Source organism: Dermacentor silvarum, chromosome 7 (genome assembly GCF_013339745.2).
Source record: "Dermacentor silvarum isolate Dsil-2018 chromosome 7, BIME_Dsil_1.4, whole genome shotgun sequence".
Taxonomy (NCBI): Eukaryota; Metazoa; Arthropoda; class Arachnida; order Ixodida; family Ixodidae; genus Dermacentor; species Dermacentor silvarum.
In genome coordinates this window covers 50,342,285-50,366,010 of record NC_051160.1, presented here as the reverse complement: position 1 = coordinate 50,366,010, position 23,726 = coordinate 50,342,285, and the positions used below count along the sequence as shown (strand labels likewise).

General features: G+C 42.3%; 1 protein-coding gene across 4 annotated transcripts in view; it reads left to right on the top strand.

Annotated features, from left to right (window-relative positions):
* LOC119459510 (uncharacterized) overlaps positions 1-23,726 on the top strand; it is a 47,543-nt gene that overhangs the window by 20,605 nt on the left and 3,212 nt on the right. For 2 of the 4 annotated variants that reach the window (XM_049670619.1, XM_049670622.1), the window contains exons 4-6: positions 13,713-13,760; positions 14,194-14,229; positions 19,536-19,622. In XM_049670619.1, coding sequence (XP_049526576.1) covers positions 13,713-13,760; positions 14,194-14,229; positions 19,536-19,622 — 171 coding nt within the window. The remainder of the gene's footprint in view (positions 1-13,712; positions 13,761-14,193; positions 14,230-19,535; positions 19,623-23,726) is intronic. The other 2 variants (XM_049670621.1, XM_049670620.1) reach the window with 2 other exon arrangements.

Below are 23,726 nucleotides of genomic sequence, written 5' to 3'. Positions count from 1 at the left end.
ATAGGTGGTGTAGCATTGAGAAGTGTTTTAATATTGTATCATGTAATCATCGATCTACACCAAATCCTAAGCACGACACCGGAATGCACACGTTTACTGCGGCCATTCTCAATATTTTACTAATGATTTTGTTGATGCTATTGAGCACTCACTGATACCATGGCTGTTTCCAGATGCACATAAAATTTATGTTGCCATTTTTAAGCACAATGAATATATGAGTGACTTAATGATGGATCATCTCGTGGAACCTGCTTATGCATAAAACGGTTAGCGTCACCCTTATGTCTGGTATAGCTAAATTGACATGACATTTATATTAGAGAAGTAAGCATTGACTGTTCTTATACACTCGTTGTATACCTGAACCGACATTCTCAAGATTATTTTTCAGTATAACACGATAAGAACATTGATTAGATAACAGTCATCGCTTTACTGTAATGCTGCTCAATATGTTTATGGAACACAATTACAGGTAAAATTACAGAAAACGTATACGGAACGTTGTTCCAAATAGTATATGGAACAGTGCTACGTATATAACTATATAGTAGAATATAGGAACTATGATCTAGGGCAGTAAATAAATGGACGCTGCTGCGTATACAACAAAGTAAAATAACCGAAACACTGCGCCGCATATTTCGATTTTATCTGGGGCGCAAGTTACACTTAAGTAAGCGGAACTTTTTTGCAAAAAGTTCCGCCTACTAGCTGAAACCTATGTGGAACCAGATTAGGAGTGTAGTAACGCATCAATACTGTTATATAACTCGGAGTTTAGTTCCTTTGAAAGTTGACTCTTCCAGTAGGTGCGAATGATGGTTTTTGCGCATTTGCTTTTCTGTATATTTACTCTAGCGTTGCGGTTGAAATAATTCACTTGGTAGTACGGGTCACTTCTTCGTGCGTGTGTTTGTTTTTATTTTATGTGCATGCTGGCGGCGGCATTTATGCCAAACCGGTAATATTATCGCCGCTTCGTTCGGAATTTTGCGTCCACCATTATTTCCTTGACTGAGATTCTAAGGAGCGACTCGAGCGATTTCATTTGGCTGCCATCTTGCGATGACGCATTAAACAATTTGCGTCGTCTCCTCCATTGACTGCCAACACTACACAATTAATTTTGGCACTAATTCCCCTACCGAGGTACACGCCGACGCCCGCCGTGTCGAAAATTTCACTGTGCTCACTCAGCGCACATCTGTCATTGACGAGTACGTAATTGCATACGCAAGCCTCAAATTCATCAAGGCCGAAATGAATGATTACTTCAAAGAGTAGGAATTTTTGGCCATAATCTGGGGGCGCTTGGTAAATTTAGACCCAACCTTTACGGCCACATCCTTGATGTAGGGCTCAACATCACGCACGTTGCTGTCTGTCGACGCTAACTGATCTTTCTGGCCCGCTAACTCTCTGGGCTCTGTGTCTAAAATACTTCATCACGCGAGTTCGCTAGCGGACTCACTCCCGCCACAACAATGCTGACGTGCTTTCCCATTCATCTGTGCCAACTGACAGCGTTATCTGCTTATGTCGAAGTTTTTGCTTGCAAAACCAGTTCTTATTATGAGTAGCGCCGTAGTGCAGGGGCTCCGGATTATTTTGACCACCTTTTGACCAACCACGTGCACTAGAACGCAAGCACACGGGCGTTTTTTGCACTTCTCCTCCATCAAAATGCACTCGCCGCGGCCGGGATTCTACCCCGCGATCTCACAGCGCCTACCTGATGAAAACTGAAGTATGTCTATGGTGGACAGCGCTACCTCATTATCCACCTTAGATGTAGTGCTTCGTTCTCATCTGTTTGCGACATGGCTTTCGGAGCAGCACAAGAATGACTCAACTTGCGCTCCCCTTCAGTTACTTTCGAACTGATCGTTTTGACCTCAGTTCCTGCCTCAACAACTTCTCCAACGGCCACAACTTGATCACATTGTATACCTGAGATCTGTGCCTTCCATTCTTACCAACAATGCGCATACACGGTTGTTTTGGAAGCATATACACCTGGCTTCCTGACGCTTTATCAGCGTAGCATGTGCGTTTTTAAGTTCAAGATATTCTATCATGGCCACCACCTAGGATCAAAGACAACTCTGTTTACAGGAATTACAGTATTTGTGTCGACCATGGTGGTGGCTTAGCGGCTATGGTGTTGCGCTGCTAGGCACGATGTCACGGGATCAAATCCAGAATCCGGTGACCACATTTGCATGGGGGCGAAATGCAAAAACCACGCATCTCCTGCATTAGGGCCACGTCAAAGATCCTCTCATAATAAAATCTTAAGCTTGGTACTTAAGCCTCAGAGTTTAGTAATTATTTCGAATGCAGTCCAAGGCGGACGTGCCTCATCTTTTACTTCGTCTTCATCACCGGGCGTCGGCGCTCTCGCTTGCTGGCAGTTGACTTCTTCTTCGCTACCTCTTTGAAGAAAAGGAAATATTCAATAGTGTCAAAGCCGCCAGCTTCCTGCACATCATTTCTCCGAAACATTAAAGTGAATTCCATGCCCTGGTAGGCCCTTCAATGCTTTGTCATTGACTGGTACGAGCACATTTGATACACAGCTCGCTGAGTCCTTTGGTTATCGTCGCCATCGACCACCCAAGACCGTGCGTGAAAACAGCCGCCATGCAAGCAACAACAGGCTCGTAGTGTTGCATTCATCATCTAGCTACAATTTATTTCCGCCATGGCGTGCCTGTGCAACTTTTTGAGGGACCGAGATGGTGTGTTTCTTTCTGAAGCTATAAACGCGCTCCTCACTTAATGTCACGTCGTTAATCACCCCCCCCCCTTCCTACCTTCCTGAGACTAATGGTTAGACGGAAGGATTTAACCACACTCTTGGCGACCATGCTATCCAAATACGTCGCGTCCGACCGCGTCAACTAACAACTCGTTCTGGCCTTTCAGGACGTATACAGCTGAAACAAATCATCGCATACGACTATAGGCTTTTCGCTCTTCTTTTTGTGTGGCCGCGCACCTTCGACCACTGTCAACCGCATTTCCTTGTGCAACCCGAAGCACTCTAATGTACGCCCTTTACACCAGCTGCCTGCCATGCCAAGGAACGTTGCAACCCCGGCCCCTAATTGACGACCGCCGACTAATGGCAAGGGAATACCGACGTGGCAATGACCGCATACCTTGTCACTTTTCTCCGAATCTCTTGTCTGGCTTTGGGTTCCACCTGTTCGGACCGGCCTTTTGTTCAAATATGTGCCAGATAATAAAGCTCCTACCGTGCAGGGGTACAGACATCGCCTGTGAATTATGACGTCGAGACTGCCACGCCACCAACGCACCAACGTGGTCGTAGTCGTGAAAAACTGTCCAAGTGCAGTTCCTGAAACCATAGTAAACATGCTCGTGCTGGTGTCCACTTGAATTTCCAGGGTGGCTCCATTTCCCACGGATGGCGACTGTATTAGACATGCATGCCGTGCGCTCCAGCCACATCGCCATCCCTCCGCGGAGAGGAAAGCTCGTCCTTCTTGAGTGTAAGCCGCTTTTGTGAGAGCGATACTGCCGTTTTTGTGTCCAGTTATTAGCTCATCTTATATAGATATTGCTGGAAATTCCAATGCACGTGATGCGCAGGAACCGAGTGTGCAAGGAGAGAATGATATTTCAGTTTACGTATAAGCAATTCTGTGCACGGTTTTCAAATTATGGTCATATGTGGTGTTCTTACCACTATACAGTAAACTTCTGCTATATATAGTTTAGCAGTGTCCCCCTCTGCTTCTTCCTAGTTATCTTTATATGCTTTCACTGGAGCATGTACACGGTGCCCTGCGGGGCGCAATTGTCAAATACCTATGTACCTATGTATGGCTGATATTCGTAATCTTTCTGTTCCCCTCTTTACCACTTCTTCGAGATTCCTCCTTTCGTGCAAACTGGTGCATGCCAGCAGGGGCAAAGGTATGATGCAAAAGTGGCAGATTTCCAAGTACTATTACTTCTCGTTACTGTTTTATGCTTTTCTCCTTATTGTATTGCATGCTATTTTTCCCTTTTTTTCATTTACACGTTTTGCACAGAACGGCGAGTTCTGCGCCAGCGCTCGTCATGCCATCTTGTCATGTGGTTATCGCCTCTGTGCTTCCTTCGATGTACGTCTTTACAGGTGTCTTTTGATATGAGAGTTGTCGCCCAAGCCCAGACATGGACAAATTCTTCGTGCGAAAAATAACTCTTTCGAGCTAATGATATCCGCTGATTAAGCAGAATTGTCTTCCAACCGAGGTTACCAGCCAATGCATGTTACACAGGCCCACAAATGCTCCTTCAGTGTCCATTTAACACGTTAGCTAAAACAACACTCAAAATCGGATACCAAGACCCGTGAAGTAGCCGCAATAAAGCCCAAACACCGTTCAAAAAGCCACATCGCAAGTTAACGCTCACGCAGTAGGCCCTCCTACGTCAGAAATAGTCGCACAGCTATAAAGGCGCTCTTCTTTCTGCGACGCACCGACCACCGCTAGAGGCGCTTCTGCAAGGGTAGATTTGAAGCGCACCACGCCGTGTACATCGCCGCGAGCTTTTGTTCTCAGCGTATGAGCACTTGACAGAGCAAAAGTAAACATCGTTGTGCGAGCAGTTGCGGATCCCTTGTAAAGTGAGTTCGCCATGACGCTGGAGAATGCGTCGGCTGCGGGGACATGCAATAGCCCTTCTCTACAAGTTAATTTCTTTTCTGAATTCTTCGTGGCATACGATGATTTATCGTAGGTGACATGCGAACAAAAGCACGGCCGATTCTTTTCTGGCGTTTCTGATTGTTTTGCTCTCAGCACGCTCCTCTGTTTCCTGCACTGCGGTCGTAGCAGCTGCGCCCGCATGATCCTTCATGGTACGTCACTGGTCAGCCTTTCCAGTGGTTACACTCGCCACGATATGACTGATTGCTATGTGTGCCACTGTGTTTATTTTTATTCTATTGAATATGCAATCTCATGTATTATTTATGGTAACACAGGTATAATGAAAATTTCTAAAGGCAAACATTTTGAGAAGATCGAAACGAAACGTATGCTGTGAGCGGGGGTTTCGAAAAGCATCCCGTATTCTTTCCATTGCTCCTCATTATTTACTCCTAATTGCACCTTATACCTGCTTTGAAGCTACATTTATTAGCATGGATAAATCCACACAATCCTAAAAACATTCAAAAGCATCGATTTTATTTGTTTGCGGAGGGCTCTCACTTGCATTACTCTGTTTTCAGCGTGCAAAAGACCACAGCGTGCTTTAAGTTAAGAGAATGAGCTGGGCCAATGCGGTAATTCACAGCAGTCATTTGTTCGGTTACGGTCTACGAGATGGTGTGGTGACATAGAAACTTCTAGCAGAGGCAACGGTTCACATGGGGATCCGTAAAAGAACTGCGTCGCCTGTGCGGAACGCTACCACACATCATTTCTCGTCACATGAAAGTTTTTATACGCCTCGCCAGCGTACGGTGCTGGCGCGGGAGACACGATGGCGGTAATCGACTCGTACACCAAACGCTTCCGGAAAGGCGGCCATGAGAAACGGTGCAGCATATAAAAATGGAATGTCGAACACTGAAGTAGCAGTCAACATCCAAAAAACGCCAATCCGGCATGCAGCTTGCTTACCGCAGTAGTGCAGCTCTAGCTCGCAAACATGCGGTGAACGAACTAATTCCGCCCGGGTACTTACCCATTTCGGTCCTAGCTATCAAATGTCAAGTTTATCGGATCTAGTTTTCACTCTCATGTTCATATTAGGCCTAGAATGAAGCGTAAGTTCACTGCTTGCACTGAAATGTTAGACAGCTTGGCTTTGGCAGCCTGCTTAACGCTCAGTCGGCCTTTCGCTGTCACACCAATATAAACGCTCTCTCACAGGAGTTCTACCACCAGTTCAGTCATGGATCGCGTTTAGTTCCTTTTTTTAATGTTTCAGAGCAGCACTACTCCAGTGGGCCAGTGGTGTAGGGCGTTGCCTTTTTTTGTATTTCGCTGGCGTTCTTTATCAGCAGGAAAAGAGCGCCACGTATCGACAACGCCGCGGACGAATGACATTGATATGCTCGAATGTCTTCTGAAACATAAATGCGTTTTTCCGACTGTGAAAGAAGCCCGCGAATACACGCAGAATTGCCGCGCGACTGGCCACCCGAGGCACTTTGCGTGCATTTTCTGGCTTCTTTCACGCTCAGAAAAACACTTTTATGTAGCACGTATTGAGCAACAGAGAGCTGTATCAGTAGTGTTTCATGTGGCTCTACAACTTTGTCATTGACACTTTGATAATTAGGACACTACTTCTCGAGTTCGATAATTAATTACAATTACCTAATTAAATTTCAGTAATGAAAAAAATTACTGGCGGCAACTCCACTGTACTGGAAACAATACACACTAGGTTTGCTTCGCGTAACGCCGTTCCTCTTTTTTTAAATCGTGCTGCGTGATAGCAGGGACACCCTGTATATCTAAAGCGGATAAAACAAATATATTATATAGTGCTTTGATATAAACCACTAATTTGTGGGTCGAATATTTGCAAAGCCTCGTTAACACTGTAACACCGTCACGTTGGCTGCTAATTGTCTTATGCGTCTTCCGCCGTCCACTGCATCAGGCTATGAGCACAAAGTGTAGCATTTGCAGGGAATGCTTTCTCGCGGCTGGTTCACGTATTCAAGAGCAAGTTATCTTCGATCTGAACGCCAAGCTGCTGGCCGTTCTACCTCTGAGACTCGGTGCCTCAGGGAACAGTATAATATGTAGAAATTAGAAAATCTAGAAAGTGTGGCTAAGCAATTGCACAATGAAAAAAACTATTTTTAGCGTTTGAAACTTGCGCTTTCTTAGGCTGTGGCAGCAGAGAACGAACAATGAATTGTAAGATCGAGCAGCTATGTACAAGCAAAAGCAAGCTACACTGCCCTGCTGTACGAATATGTTTAGCTAACACAATAACAAATGTTAAAGCATTAAAACATAGGGCAGACATCTAAAGAGAAATTGCATTGAATTTTATAGCTTATCTTGTGCGCAGCATCGCCTACCTGAGATGGTAAGTGCTAGAAAATAAGCTTCGATTGATAATTAGTAATATTTGAACACGTTAGTGCTACGTTCCGCAAGAAAGCAACGCAAAAGACATAGACAGCAGTGACACACACCTATAAATTAGCGGTCCAACTTATGTACGTGCATTTATTGCTTTCGCCTTTCTGTGTCCTTTAACTTACAGTGGCTGCTGCGTTTTGCAGCCGGCACCAGATCGCTAACAAAAGAGCCTTGGGTTATGCAACTGGGCATTATGGGGTTGTTTGCACTCCAAGAAATTATTTTTCAGTTGTTACTGATGATGTTGTCGAAGCTCATTTAACAATTGCGTTGAATATTAGATTCCGTATGTTTTCCCACACAGACCAATAAATAGCCTCCCACTCGCTTACTTTCAATCTTGGTTCCTAGAGCTGGATGCACAATTCAGTTTGTGAATGCTATAATTTCGTCCCCAAGTGTTGTGTTCACTTCGTGCAACAAATAATGACTGCCTCAAAAAAATAAAAAAATAAACATTGTACACTTGAATAGCTGAGCATTCGACCAATGCAATTTACATGTACACATAGTAAATAAAATATTTATCCTGAAATTATCTGTAACCCTATTTAGGAATGGTAATACTTATGCAGGTTACCAATATCTAGTTCAGAAACGCTATGCTCCGGCTGCAGTCCTATACAGAATAGCGCCTAAAGCTAGCGCCGGTCTATTGCGTTCCACATGGATGGAGACGGTACCGGTAATTTTCATTGGTGTAACAACGCGTTGTGTGCAGCGCATGTCTGATAAAGTGACTGAATATTAAGGAAAGAAAAATAGGATGCCTGAGTAGAGCACTGGCCAATGCTGCTGGCTGCCCACTTTGTCAAAAGTGGCTAGTTTTACGGTTTAGCCACCAATGCGATTACTCATATGCAGTCGCCTACTTACATATATGTGCATACTTGCCGCCACTGTTGAAAATATTGCACGCAGAAAATCTGGCACATATATATATATATATATATATATATATATATATATATATATATATATATATATATATATATATATTCAAGATCTTTAATACATTACGTGGCCTCAAAACCACCATTACCGAATTTCTGAAAACCTGTGACCTATCTTGTGTTTTTAGAGTGACCATGCCGCAGATAAAACGGAATAAATTACACAGAATAAGACAGCGCCGATTAAGAACTTCCACTTTGGCTCGACACATTTTATTTGCGGAGTACCCCAGAAAAGTATCTTGAACGCTCGTATACTCAATGAACATAATTTTGCCGCGGTACGCATTAATCGAGGGGGTAGACATATACACATTGATGTTTCGAGAATTTTCTTGTTCAAGTTATTCCGTAAAGGAGCATATTAAGCATTTCAAGAACAGCCCGACAGATGCAGAAAAGTGGTCTGTTTCTAATGAATACGGAAATTTTAATTGACAGCAAAACAAAATACCGTGTATTTCTATTGTAAAATAGTTTTGTTCCCTCATGCGCTAGCATGTAATTGAACTCCCAGAAAGTTGAATTTGTTGAAATATTATGGAAATGTTAGTTTTTTCTCTTATATGTTCTGGATAATCATATCTTCCAGCCAAAAAAATAGCCACAATATTTTATACAGTGGGTTGCGTCAGTAATCAGCAACTCGAGATTTCTTTTGTAGGGCTTATTTAGTTAGGCGGGTACATGGCTGATTTGATTTCATCAGTAAGGAATTCACATTATATCTGAGATGCCATATGAGAGCCTCCCGACTTCTCTAGCCCCTCTGCCTTTCTAACGGCCCCCAAATGAAGGTACCGTAACGTTTATATGTTTATTTTTATTTCCGTTCCCATTAGCATGCTGCTGCAGGGAGCCGAAATTGCAGTCGGGTATAGCGTTCTGCAGTCACTTAAACCTAATTACCTTGGAAGGCGATAACGAGAAAAATACAGAAGGGACAAAGGAGAATCACCGGTGGCGATAAATGTATTGCAAGAGTAATAACTTTTACTGTTTTGGGTCTCGAAGGAATACGCCAATTATTACTCTTCTGTGTCAGCCAATCACAACGCCAGTTATTGTTTCCTTCTTGTTCAGAAGCACACCTTAGTTTGCGCTTGAGAAATTGTGTTCACCAACTTATTGAATCGGTTGCTTCAGACGTTGCCTTCAAAATATGCTTTTCCTGATATCCCTCAATTTCCAAAATAGCCTTGAAAGTTCCCTCCCTAATACATTTAATAACTCTATCGTGATAATCCGCAGGTGACTATGAAAACTAGCCTGGTTGTGTTCAGCAATATTGCAGTTGTTGCGTTTATCCTTTCTACAACATGCAAGTATATTTTATCTGATACTATTACATAAACACCTAGAAAGGTATATAGCATTTTACACGCACATACAAATACTACGCAGAATGAGTAAATAAGTAAAATCCTGTATGAAACCACAACCTCGACCCTATGTTTATGTGTATGCTGTAACTCACATTTAGTTAGAGGCATTTTTAAAAAGAATTTTCGGGTATCAGAATAATTCAGCTTCATTTTTTATTTGGCGGCTAGTTAGAAAATTTATTTCATAGTTTGAAAATGTGGAGACAACACTTCTTCGGGCAGTGTGCTTTGTTGTCGCAAGTCTTTGTGCAATGTTTATTTTGAGCTTAGATTATCGTGATTGTACTTCCTTTGCTCAAGTATTCCATTGCGTTATGAAAGTACACACACTTCGCGCTATCCAAAGCTACTACTCGAATATATTTTGCGAGGGCTTCTTCTTTGTGCATTTCACTGACCTAGTTTTCTACTGCCTTCAAGACATGTTTCAAAACACTCCAGCGCGACTGTCTGAAATGCCTTTTTGGGGTGGTGGTATGTTCATAAAATAATCTATTAGAAGCATTTTCCTAACGGTCACTGAAATGTATTTTCTTTCATCTAATTTGCCACATGAGCTACGGCTTTAGTAAACGACGCTTCCTAAAGCCACACAAAAAATTATGTGAGGGAAGCTTTCAGAAGAGGATGTCTATCACATCGACAGAATTCAGGTCTATTGTTAGATGAAACCGCAGAACTCTTACCACTTTCAGTGCAATTGTGAACGTGCGTCATTATTATGCCTAAGCTACCTAAATTGCGATGGCGTAGCACAATTACCGCACTCTTAATGGCCGAAAACATGTTAACTGGTACTTGTCAGATTATGAAGGTTAGGGGCTGGTTTCTCTTTCTGTGTGGTGCAGTGACTTCTCGAGCATAGGTATATGCAAGAAATTGTACGGAAGGAACAGTTACTGAGGCGTAGTGGTGTCGCTACTCAGACTTGGGTAGATGGGGCGGCACCATTCGGAATGAATTTTCCAACGATACATCAGTAAGCAAAATCGGCTGAATAATCCTATGTCTGCTACCAGAAACGTGGCAGCAATTTTCTTGGCTTTGGACACTTATCACACGCATGTTTCGCATTGTAAACAATCTGTATAACAAAGCGTAGCTGCCTTCGAAACAATATCACATATTTATTTATACTCCTAGAACACTGTAGGCACTGTGGAATTAAATTTCCGCGAGGTGTTGCAGTCCTGTTATTGCGTAAGCGTTTACAAATGTGATATTTTAGTTCATTGCTTTCTAAAGGAACTTCCAAATAATACTGTACAGAAGCATCATGTCAATTTATTATATGTTGCAGGCTGAGGAAAAGAAAGTGCCCTATTCTACCGCTACTAACTTATGCGGTAGAAGCATGGAGGGTACCAAAGAAGCTCGAGAGCAAGTTAAGGATCACGAATAGAGCAATGGAACGAAATGTGTTCGGCGTAGCGTTAAGAGGCAAGAAGAAAGTTGTGTGATTCTGAGAGCAAACGGGGGTAGACTATATTTTAGTTGATATTACGAGGAAAAAAGTGCACCAACGATTACGATACTTTGAGCGCAGCTCAATAAGTGTATACATTTCGCGATATATTGGTTTGCGCGGAATCTTTGTCGTGCGGGAAATCGGGAGATCGCGAGAGGCAGCGCGTGGGTGACACGTGGGCAAGATTCACAGCAGCCGCCGTAGACATGCACCGCTCATGCACCGATTTGTTTTGAGGCCCTCGCAGCATGCCTTATCTATGGCGTCATCTGTGAAAAGATGACGCGCGCAACTCTGGCGCAATGTCGTTGCGATCGTCACCGCAGAAAACGTCTTGCGTGGCACTCCGCTTTCCTCCACACCCTATTCCCATAATCTCCTCCTCCTCTTTCCTCCTAATGCTTCCGCTACATCCTCCTACTCCACTTCCCTCTTTGCGCTCTCTTCGCTCTCACCGCCATTCATCTCCCGCTTCATGTTCGCTGTTTCATATTTTGCTGTGCTTGTTGGCTTGGTTACGCCGAGGTGGGACTGCGCACTAAAAATGGAGATCGGCAGGCCATGTAAGGCATAGGGCACATAATTGGAGGACCATTCGTATTACAGAAGGATTGCCAAGGGAAGGGAAGCGCACTCGATGACGACATAACATTAGGTGTGGTGACGAAATTAGGAAATTTGCAGCCACCACTTGGAATCAGCTAGATGAAGACATGGATATGTGGAAATCGCTGGTAGAGGCCTTCATCTAGGAGTGAATAGAAATGTAGGGGTGGCATAGGTAGGCTGAGAATAAAGATTTTTGTATATGCTAGATTAGACAAGGTCTAGATATATTATTTTTACAGATGAAATCTATCATGTAAGGGCTTCTTATTGTTTAGACATGATTTTCTGGTTTTGTATTTCCTGCTACGTGGACCATCGTAAGTGGCTTGGCCACTGGAATAAACCATTCGAGAATGAATGATGTGGATGGCCAATCGTAAGTTGCTGGGCCATTGGGATAACACATTCGAGAATGAATGATGGGGATGGTCAAACTGGTATTCTTATTGCGAGAGCAGAAATGTGAGTACATGTGGGCCTGTGAACTTCTTTTGAGCAAATACATTCTTTAAAATGTGTTATGCTCATTTGTGTAATGTGTAACAAACAACATATGTAATATTCTGTAAATACATGTTGAAAAAATAAACCTTTCTTGTGATTTTCTCTTTCCTAGCGGCGAGCCCGTGTCCGAGACCAACGTGCTCCCACAATGAACAACTAAATTGTAGAGGGCAGCACGACTTTTGCAACTGTACATGCAGTAAGATTTTTTAAAACTACAACAAATGACTATAGGTGATCCATTTAGTATCTGTTCTTTCTTAAATAAAGTGTTGTTTCTGGTCCTTTCCAAAACCGAATATTGTTCAACGAATGTTGTTTTTTTCAGCTTGCACTAGCTGCTACAGGACAAGGAAATAAATATAACAGTGAGCAGATTTGACACCATCAATGTATTTCATATGCGTCCACTCACAGTCAAGTGGGAATATTGACAAAATATGCTAATGTAGCCCTATTACCTTAGTCTAATCGCGTTCTAACCCAGCGTTTGTTCCTACCAACGTTAAAAAATGATTTCTAATGGCAGAAAACAATGCATTTATTGCATGCTCTAATAAGAGGTAGTATATACCGGTTGGTAAATATACCTTGAACCAATTTCTAAAATTTGAATGGTCCTGCGTAGACGAATGAGACCAGCATATATTTTTGTTATTCGTTTTCACTACTTCAGGTCATTTGTTCAAATGGGATCACTTAGCTGATTATAACAATTATTTTCAATATTTGAGATCTCCCTTTTAGAGCATAATGCGCATGCTAGCAAATACCCAATAAATTGGTGCTGAGGTCGGTAGGTCTGACGTAGTCATTTGTGACGGCGTCTAAAAAAAGCCTGCGAGACCTATATAAATATACGTCAGTGGCCACTGCGCTTCTGCATTACTACGCCCTCAAAATCGCTTTCAAACAAAGCCTGCATGCCAAGAGTATATAAAAAACGATGTATCACGGCCTTCTCAGAAGCTTTGTTATAACAGTCGAAATTTGTTATCGTCCTAATTATTAATAAATAGGTGGCTGCCAAACATGGATTTGACGATGGAATTGCTGATTGTGATCTTCGAATGAACTACTGATGGCTCTGAAATCAAGACACGGAAGCTAGCAGTTGCGTGAACTTTTTTCGTATATTGCGGACTTTCTTCAAGGCCAGGAAAAAAGCACGTCATATCAGATAACGGTCAGAAAACATGTCAGTTATTTGTTTCCGAGCCTGTTGTACGACTTTTCATGTATGGTATATGACCTAAAAATAATGCGTAAAATATTGTACAGGTAAATGTAACTAAAGTCAATTGACCGTACATTACCCAATGCTATCAGTAATTTGGACGGTCAAAAACAAAATTCTGTTTCTCACATTCAATTAAGATAACATCTTAAAGTTTAGTTCAGGTTACATTCGACACCTGGTATATCTTTGGTAAACACCATGTTTGCTTCATTTTCACTGAATATGCGCCGCTTTTTAATGCCCTATTCTTTTGTAATAGTGGTCCCATTGTTCTTGCATAATTAAAAACGGATAGAAACTAAGCTGACTGTACGGCGAGTGTCAGCACTGCTATTGACTGATAACAGGTGATCTGTTCAGGAAGGTTTGATTTGGTAAGCTACGTTTATGCACGAGGTACTTGTCAAATTTCAGGTGAACCTGCACCGCAGCCTCTACCATGCACCTTTGGAACAGGCATTAGTAAGTTATTTAGAAATGTTGTATTACTCCATATCAAGTGCTTAATGAATCACTTTTAGTACACTGATCCTCAAATCTCTAAGGACTCACAAAAAAGATGTCTAAATGAAAAGAAGCCATTTGTCAATGCATGAAAACTAAGAAGCTTACTGAAATGTGGCATGGGTACTTTCATTCAAAAACTAAGATAACATTATCCTATATTAGGTGCGATTCACGGATATAACTGATAAAAAAAGAGTTGATATTCGCCCTTTCTAGATTAAAAAAAAAACTTAGCAAACTCGAATTTCGAATCTCACGGGCAAACAGTGAGAATCCAAATATTGGCGCAATGGGGCCAGTCAATGCTGTCGAATGCAATTTTCTATTCATTCCTCTAAACGAACCTTCTGCCAACTACCTTTAACGACAATATTCTTTTTTACCCCAGCTGATGAAACCGAACCTGCTGATACAGAATTCCCGGGTAAGTCGTACGTGTTACAAGGTGTCTTACAAGGGTTTTCCAGACAGAGCATGTTAAACACAAATGTGCACGTGAGCAATGGCTATCATAGAGTTCGGCGTCCATCAGTGTCATGCTGCATTTTTTTGTTGATGCTTCAGATTTTTCGCAGAAATTGGACCAAAAGTTATAGCTGGAGCATGCAATATTTGTTACAATAAATTGCTCCGCAGAAGTAATCAGGCTGAAAACAAAAAAATACACGTATATTTAGAGCCCTATAACTTCATTAGAAGCAAAACATGATGAGCGCAACGCAGTGATCCTAGGTTTTAAATTATGGCAACCAGCACGTGAAAGAAGACACAAGATAAAGGAGGACGTGTACTAGCGCGTCTCTTTGTCGCTTTTGTATGTGTGCACATTTTACCCGTTATAATGCAGAAACAACTTGCCCAATGCGCGAGGTACTTAATGGGAATTAAGGTGCGGAAGCTGCTGTGTGCAAGAGTCAGTGAAAGAGTGCTCCAGTGTATTTATAACTACGTGGCATTACTTGGTGATTACCCAAAGCAAGGCGCGCAGAATATTGTTGTTGAGATATTCGAATACATTCAGTAAATATTTAGGAGATGAAAAAAACATAACCGGGCAGCTTGGAGACCCTGGAGGTTTCACGCGAAGACGTCAACAAAGTAATTAGCAAAATTGCAGTGAGTAGTGATTTTATCCAGGTGAGAGACAGAATTTTATTGCGAATTATTCTTTGCAAAATTCGGACGCTTCCAGTGCATCTATTTAGATATCTAGCTTTTTACGTCGTAATGTCGCCGTGATCATTTCTTCCACGAGGTAGATATCAGAACAGGCATTTGGGCGTGACATGTAAAGATATTTAGCATGAATGACACGTCATGACATCAATGACATGACATATTTGCCATGACGTGTATGTCATGGCATAAATGGTATGAAAGACATTATACCATGGTGGATCATTTCTTTAACTCGATGTACATGTGTATATAAATGACTTCATTTACGTGTATAAACTGATATACATGAAAAGTCCTAAATGTCCTCCAATGAATGACATACGTGTCGCGACACGAACACCATGAATTGATCGACACCTTAAATACGTCATATCTCTAAGATAAGGGGAAGAAATGCATTAGAATGCCGCCATTTATATTGTTCTCATATGATACAAGCATGACTTGTCACACATATACTGATACATAACCCGTCACAGATGTGACCAAGACACCTCACCTCACGTAATTTATGTAATTCATGACAATCACGTCATGACATTCATTCATGTTATTCATGTAATGCGTGTCATGCCATTTGATTCATGCCATGGATATTCTGATCCATAACTTATTAAATAATGGACGTGACATGAATGACAATTGTGTCATGACATAGATGACATAATATGACATGTAATGACATGGATGTCATGCATGAGCTGACATGACAATATTGAATTAAATGAAAAGACAAGGTTTTCTTTAACTGGATTGATTCTAGATACGCGTGTCATAAGATTCATGCGTGATATGAATGACATACTCTGACATGCATGTCACATAATTGGTGTGATTGCAACGAATGGATATCATGACAGGTCTGCATCTCAAGCCATGACATGCATGACAAAAATTAAACGAAGATGTGACATGCATGTGTGCGTGCAATGCATGTTGTTGCTAACATGACAAGAATTTGTGTTACACAGTGGACCAAGTTGCTGACTAACTCGGGCCGATGTTTATGTGGCCGTGCTTATGATGCCATGATGGTCGCTGCATCGCCATTCCAGATTCATAAGCGTGCCAGGTGGCACGTGCAAGAAGATTCTGGCGTCTCGTTGGCAGAACACAGGGTGGCGGTTGCATCTGTTCAAACAGCGATAGAAAAGCAAGTTTCCCATGAGCTTTGATATCCGAAAGCCGTAAAGCAAAGCGCTGCCTCCTCGTTCCTTCAGAAGCTCGTGTCAGGCTTTCACGACCCTTCTCGTCGTTATCAGTCCTGCTCTTTCCTGGTGCAGGCAGCCTCCAAGTACAACGCTGCGTAAAATTCCACTACGGCAGCGTCATCACTGCCTGGACAAAGCAAACAGTGCACCGTGCTTCTCCTGTGAATGATCATAAAGAGACACATGCTTGGGGTTGCGCTACAGTTTCGCCGCCAAGTCACCCGCTTGGGTCCTCCACCTAATACCGCGTGCATCCGTCAGTGAGCATTTAGCTTATGCATTTGCTCCCCATTTCGCACATCCATGCCGCTCGTTCACATGAATTCGATCGTTTGAACAAGTCATGCAGTCTTCGTTGCCATGGTCGTCGTATTGCTGCCGTCGTCACAAACATGCGCTAGTGCGTTAATTATAGTTCAAGGTACTTACGTCACACACACAAATGCTAATTTTACGGAAACACATTTGTCAACCTTGTAACGCTTCGAGGTACGCCACAGAGGGCTTGCATAGCCAGCTGCCTGCAAAAGAGTGCACATGACAAATATTCCCACAATACGTGGGGTCTGCACAATTTTTCGATTAGCAAATAATTTCTAAGCAATTCACAAAGAACGAGAACATAGAAACATCGAGACCGGGTCAAATTACCGTTACTCTGAAAATTATTGAGGCAACAGACCATAGCACATATTCGGTTTCATTATAACTGAACATTGAATAAATAGAGAATGAATAAATCATGTAATTAGTAAGGAGACCCGGAATAGACATGACGAGAATGCGCACAGTGAAACAATGTCCAGTTAATAAATTGTATTGTCTGATGCTGCTGAACTTAGCTATTTAATTAGGATTGACATGGAGAGTGGAGAACGTATGTGTAATACAGCTGCTGAATTGTCTACTCATAGTTGAACCATGCTCATTCTGCTTTAATCATTAGGAGCCGCAATATTTGGGAGGTAGTGCGCTATATTTACGGTTTTCTGATGCCTACAGTGGCAGTTTCGCAAACTTATCAGCTTGTAATGTCAATGCGCATGTTAAACGCGTAGAAGCGCTTGTATTTTTCCTGGTCTTCTTTTGTGCGTAGTCCTTTTCCGCATTAATTAACCCATTTAGGCCCAAATTATTTCTGTTCAATGTAAAAAAAATTGGCCTTTACAATTTGAGATGTTCTTGATCGGGGTAGAAAAAAATGAACAAATCTGTGCTCACACTTTTCAATCAAAACTTATTTAATGACTCCAAATGGAATGAGTGGGACTTGGTGGACTTGAAGTGCGTTGTTTCAAGCAATACCTGAAAAGTCTATTTTAGATAAAACTCTTTGAAGCAATTCTTTTCTTTGTTGAGGCAGAGATGTGTGCCACACTTCTCGCGTCGAATGCGGGAGTAAAAGCACATTCTTCTCTATTTTTTCTAGTTTGCGCGATGACTTTATTTTCGTCGGACGAATCAATGTCTCCTCGAGGGATCAGCACAATCTTCTGGACTTCTTTCTTTTAAAGCGAAGCTTTGTACCTCTACCAGCCAAGGGTTCTGTCGTGTCCGTCGTTGTAAGCGAAAAACGATCCCGACGAACCGCTAACAATTGCAGGTATAGCAGTATAGCTTACTTGAATTCAGGCATTAAGCGTACAACTAAGCACTCGTTTTCGCAAGAAAAACCACAAAAACAAGCTTCAAAGTGATGAGCTAACATGATGGATGATAAGGGCTGCGGGCAAACAACGGAAACAGGCTCGGCGCGGTCCCTAAGATTAGATTGCCGCTGTTGCAAAGCTTATGCAGCTGCTTGAAAGAGGGTTGACGTTATTCGAAACCCTTCCAGCCTAGTAACTGCTTGGGTTTCACGGTGTGATGCTTGGGTTATGATCGGTGTGATATACAACACTAGACTACCCCACTATGGGGTAGTCTAGTGTTGTATATCACACCGATCATAAAGCAGTAGTGAACATTGTTGTGAAGTAAGTAATAATAAAGGCGTGGTTAAAGTTACGTTGTAGTGTGTGAAATATCAAGTGCGCCGCAGTCACCGTGAGGGTGGCGCAAAAAGCTTCGCTTTCCAACCACCTTCACAGGGTGGATTGGCGGGCAATTTTTTTCCCATAAAACTAGCATGTGCTAATTGTTGCCATCTCTCCTGAAAAAAAAAATATTTCCGTATTACGAAGAGATTTCCACAAAAACGTTTATCTACACGGCATAAACTCATATCAAGAGCATAAAATCACAAAAAGCAGAGCAAGGCTCCACCAACAGTACAGGCTCTTCACGCGATAATGATCCATCAGGTAACACGCGCCCAAAACATGGCCAAGTACGGCATGAAAACGCCATTTGAGCACGGACAAACACGCGCTTTAGTCAGTGAGGTAACGTTCATCGAAAATGTTTCGCGTGAGTAGTCGGGGCCGCTACGTCCCAATGATTCCATTTGGAATCATCAAGATTCGCAAAGTTCTCCGGTACCCGCAAATACTTTTCCCCGAATAAATTTACTGCGAAGAGATAGCATAAAACCTAATAGTCAAAGTCCCAGCGTTCGAGAGAAAAATAAAACAATTGTCATAGCTCTGCACGGTGAAAAAGAAGAGGGGATCTCAGCGAATGGTGGGAACACTGCAAGCGTTTCTTTTATTTTTTCGTTGAGAGGTGGCAGCACTTCCTTGAGTCTACCAGCTTGCCAGCATATGTAGAGCAAGGGCTAAATATGAGTTGTAGCTTAAGAACAACCTTTTTTCTTAATCCGGGGTTGCCCACTGAGCTACTAAATTGATGATACCTTTTGGAATCACTGGGCCTTATAGAGTTAAACTAATCAGGAATGCACGACCAACTAGCCTAACAATTAATTCGTGCAAACTTGCAAATCCATGCAGATACGTCCCTTCGTCAAGCTCTAGGCGTCCTGTTTTTGCAAGAGGCAGATCTGGCAATAACACGTCTGCGTAAACTATAAGAAGTCAATTAGAGCTCACAGTGGGCACTTGGTAGAATTGGGTTCCTGGCAGTCTACTTTTTCACTAAGGCTTCTGGGCACTGGCAATATGGCAACGCCGACTCACCGCATACTGCCATTGCAGGGAATAGATTTTTAAGAACACCTAAAAATCTACAGTATTGACGATAAAAAATATAAGTAAAACGCAGTTATCGTCCCACTTTCGCAACACACTATTGCGCGTTTTGTATTTGAATGTAAAGCACATGCGACATTTTCCTGCACAGGTGAGCATTTCAGAAGTGTCAACAAACAACTTTCACGAAAAAAATGAACAAAAAAGTTTTATCTACAGAGTTACATGACTGTTTTCCTCTTCTTTTAAAGGAATGGTGTCCTGCCCAAAAATTAGTTGCGCCTGCGGAGAAAAGGCCACCTGTTTAAATAAAGGAAGCTCCTGTGCATGTACATGTGGTAAGTGCTACAAGAATTTCCAATTTCCACTTATTTCCTTCAAAAATATATTTATGGCTTAGCTACCTAGTTATTTCATTCGTCGGTATTGTTGTAAATGGATGCTCTATATCCACCTGTGTGTCGTCATGTTATAGAAACTGCTCAGCGATTTGATCGCTTAATAAAAACGTGCCTAATTCAGCTGAATGGGGCCCAGCGTGCACCACAATGCGGTGGTATTGCAGTGAAATACCAGAAGCGCAAATGTGGTCCCGTTTACACGCAATGTTTTATCTCTCATTCAAACCCTGTATATTAAAATTTGCATTTTCAACGTTCTCTCGTGAAATCTGTATACATAAATATACAGATAGCTCAATCATTCAATAGAAGCAAGGAAGCGCCTAGCAAATGATTCAATGTTGACACGTGTACTTGTTTATCTTTCTCCGGTGGCCGCTTTTCAGCGGCTAAGTAATGTTAAACGTTATTGCTCCTTGCAGAACACGCCTGCTTGTATCGGAAGTTTGCCCAATGTTATTCGTGGTTCTATCCGTTGTCTATTGCTACCAACCTTGTGTAATCTGATCGTATGCCCGATGCGAATTGTGTAGTACTTTCTGGAAGGCACATGGGTACCAGCTATTACTCTGAAACCTTCGACGAGTGTTGTATAAAAGTAATCACACTTAACCCGCGGATCACATTTTCGATGACGGCCGACTGTGCTCCGCGCTATCATTGTGGTTCGAGTGTGACCTGTAATTTTTGTGCATAGGTTCGCCCAATACAGAGTCCCCATCGAGATTCAGTTTTTGCTACTGTGATTTTAACCGTCACTTCAATGGGACAATATTCTACAATATTTAGGTACTCAAAATTATCTTCGTGCTCCAAGTGAGTCGATTGCACACGGTGGCTATGGCTTCGCAAGAGACAAATTGCACGAGAATGTCATGACTACTTACCGGATTTTAAGACTGCAATGTTCTGTGTCACCAAAAGTGTATCACGTTTTATCAAAACTGACTTAGCTTAGGTTTAGTTTTGAAAAACCGTCAATTATAAACAGCATCTTGTGTCATTAGCTTCACTGTGGACAAGTAGCATTATAATCCTTAGCCAATTAAAAAAACTACCGTAGCTTGCACTGGGGGCGCAATGCTAAAGAGACAGCGGAGCTGAAGGGCGCCTAGCTATATTCCTGGCTTTTGGACTAGGCTAAACACTACCAAGTCAGCCCCAGAATTTCCCAGGATTTATTGATTATTTATTGATTAGCTATTGATTGGCTATCTATTGGCTATCGCAAGGTATTGGCCACGCATTTGGGCTAGGCTAAGCACTACCAAGTCATCTCCATCATTTTCCGAAATTTACTGATAATTGATAAATTATGGATTAGCTATTGCTTGGCTATCGATTGGCTACCGCAAGGTATAGGCTACGTATTTGGGCTAGGCGAAGCACTTCCAAGTCATCCCCAGCAGTTTCCGAAATTTATTGATTATTGATCGATTATCGATTAGTTATAATTGGCTATCGAATCTCTATCGATGACTGACTGAGCTTAAGTAGTCCCGGCCATGCTTAGCTAGATTTAGCCATGCTCATCTTCGCTAGTTACAGGGGAATGTGCCATTGCGCTTGGACCCTTTCTGCACTACCGCCAGGATCCGCCCACATTTTTTGTGGACGACTGACGGAATAACGGCCGGCTTAAACAGCTCCCCTGTTAATATGTATACCCTGGTACATTAGTTACAAGTACGCGTTCATTTAGGGTGCACATAAAACCGTCGCTGTAGGTGCATTCCACAGTTGTCATTGAAGAAGTTTAGACTTAGGAATTCTCTAGTGGCAATAATCGAGCCATCGGAACTTCAAGTAATCCGGTAGACTTGTCAAAGGCCAACTGCAGCAAAATTTCAATTTCTCTCAATAGGTTATAAATGAGTAGTAGATACCATGTAAGGAATACTGACAAAGCTGCAGGACTGGTAATTGCAAGTTTTTATATTAGCAGCAATTACATAGCACGCAACCAGACGACAGATTCACCTGGCGCTGGCGCGATGCCGCCAGTTCTATTCGTTGCCTCGGAGATGTTACAGGGCTCGGCAGGCAGTCAGTTATGGGGTGCCCCGTACTTTTAGAGGTCGTGCGTAGCGCTGTACTTGCTAGGTACCATGTCTCTTCCGGTGAAGATTAATTGAGGCGGTTTTCTTAGGACCTCTTTGTGACAGATCACCTCGCCTTTAAAACGTACGTTGGAGGCGGTTCTCTCTTACGCGGTCAAAAATTTCGTTGCAATTGACTTTTAAGCAAATACCATACATAACTCTTTCTTTTTGTCGCGATCGGCTTGCGACATCTCGTTGAATTTTACAGTTACCACTCGTAGCTGACGCAGGAATGGAGCGGAGGAAAGAGGAAATTCACAAAGCGTGGAGGGTCGTTACTGACATGTTTAGTTAATTACATCACGCTTGGAGCAACCGTTTCTTCAAGTGGCTGGTCGCTTATAATCAATGTAGTTGACGGGAAGCGCAGAGTAAAGTGAGGCGGAAGTAATAACAACACGCTACAGAGCCTCACATTTACTTATCCGTTGGAGCTTAGTCGGAACAATTCGGTATGGTTAGTATGCGATTTCCACGAAGAAAGTTGCAGGGCAATTAAAAAAAATCCACTGGTTTTGCGTCCCAAGCACATGATATTGTTTTGAAGCACGCCGTAGTGTGGCGCTGCGGGTGAATTTGGTCAACTTGGAATTATTAACATTGCTCATAATTCTAAGTATGCGATCATTTTTGCACTTCGCCCACAGGAAAATGCATCCGCCAGGGCAAGAATCAAACCCCTGACCTCGAGCTCAGCCGCACAACTCTAGAGCCACTAACTAGGCTTGCGCCTCAGGTAGTTGATGCTTAGATAAACGGCTAATAAGAAATAAAAGTGGGAACATAGGGCTCTGTCCCTCATATCGGTTATTCTTTTATTTCAGAGTGTACCTGCGTTAAAATAGTCTTCTTGCGTTCGAGCTTAGTTGTCACAGGAAAACTGTGTATTTTATTCTTGCTGTCGACAAAAAAAACTGTATTTTACCAAAGCAGCACATAATGCTTAAAAGAGATCAACAGTATAGACTGCAGTGCGTCACTTTACCATTTATTGCTTCCAATGGCGCTCTGTAATCTTCACTTTCTCGCACTGTAAGGATGTATTTATTACCTGCTAATATGTCTGAGACTCCAAGGCCATTGTTTCCTATCATACAAACCTGATATTAGCATTCAACTGTATTTTGTGTGCAGAAATACTCCTAAGCTGCATCTACTCAGGTACAAAACTTAAGAGACGATCTTTTAGGGTGAATGGTTATGCCTAATAAGACGGGGCTAGTTGGTTGAAATGCAGATTTCAACTATTGTGGAAAACACGCACTCCAGTATGGCCGCACCGGGAAAAGCAGGCCTCTCTGGTGACATCCGGTGTAGGTTATCGGCGCTATTATTTTCTTCGCACTTATAAAGCTCTAACGCGCCCACCTACAGCATCACCTGCTCTTATGATCCTGTCAGTCTTCAGTGCCTCCAAATCGTCAGCCTTCTTATAGCTACACTCAATTTCTATGGTGTGTTTCCATGAGCGACGAACGATAACGATAAACTCCACATACTTGGTGAAACCACATACTTGGTGAAACGACGTGCGCTTTTTTCGCATAACGAGAATATTTTACGAAATGCATTCTCTCGTCATAACGCCGCAATAAAAGATGCATGTCTTCTGCATGGCACGAGCCGCCATTCCCATTTAGTGCACATAAGTTTCTGGAGCCTGTAGTTCTACAATTTTTCTGAACCTTACCTTGGAAGCAGAATTCGTTCATAAGCGAAGACGCCGTAATTATGTCACTCATTATCATTTTGATGTATTCTTTAGATTGTTATTACATCCTCACATTTCGCAAGATAACTAATCTATGAAACGCGGAAAGCCAGTGTGAGATTCTTGCATCTCCAACGTAATCAATCGGTTCCTCGCTTCCAAGCAGCGTCAATTTGCGCAGAAATCTAAACAGTGGAAGCGTTAGCTGCGTTCGATCTTTAGCCCTTT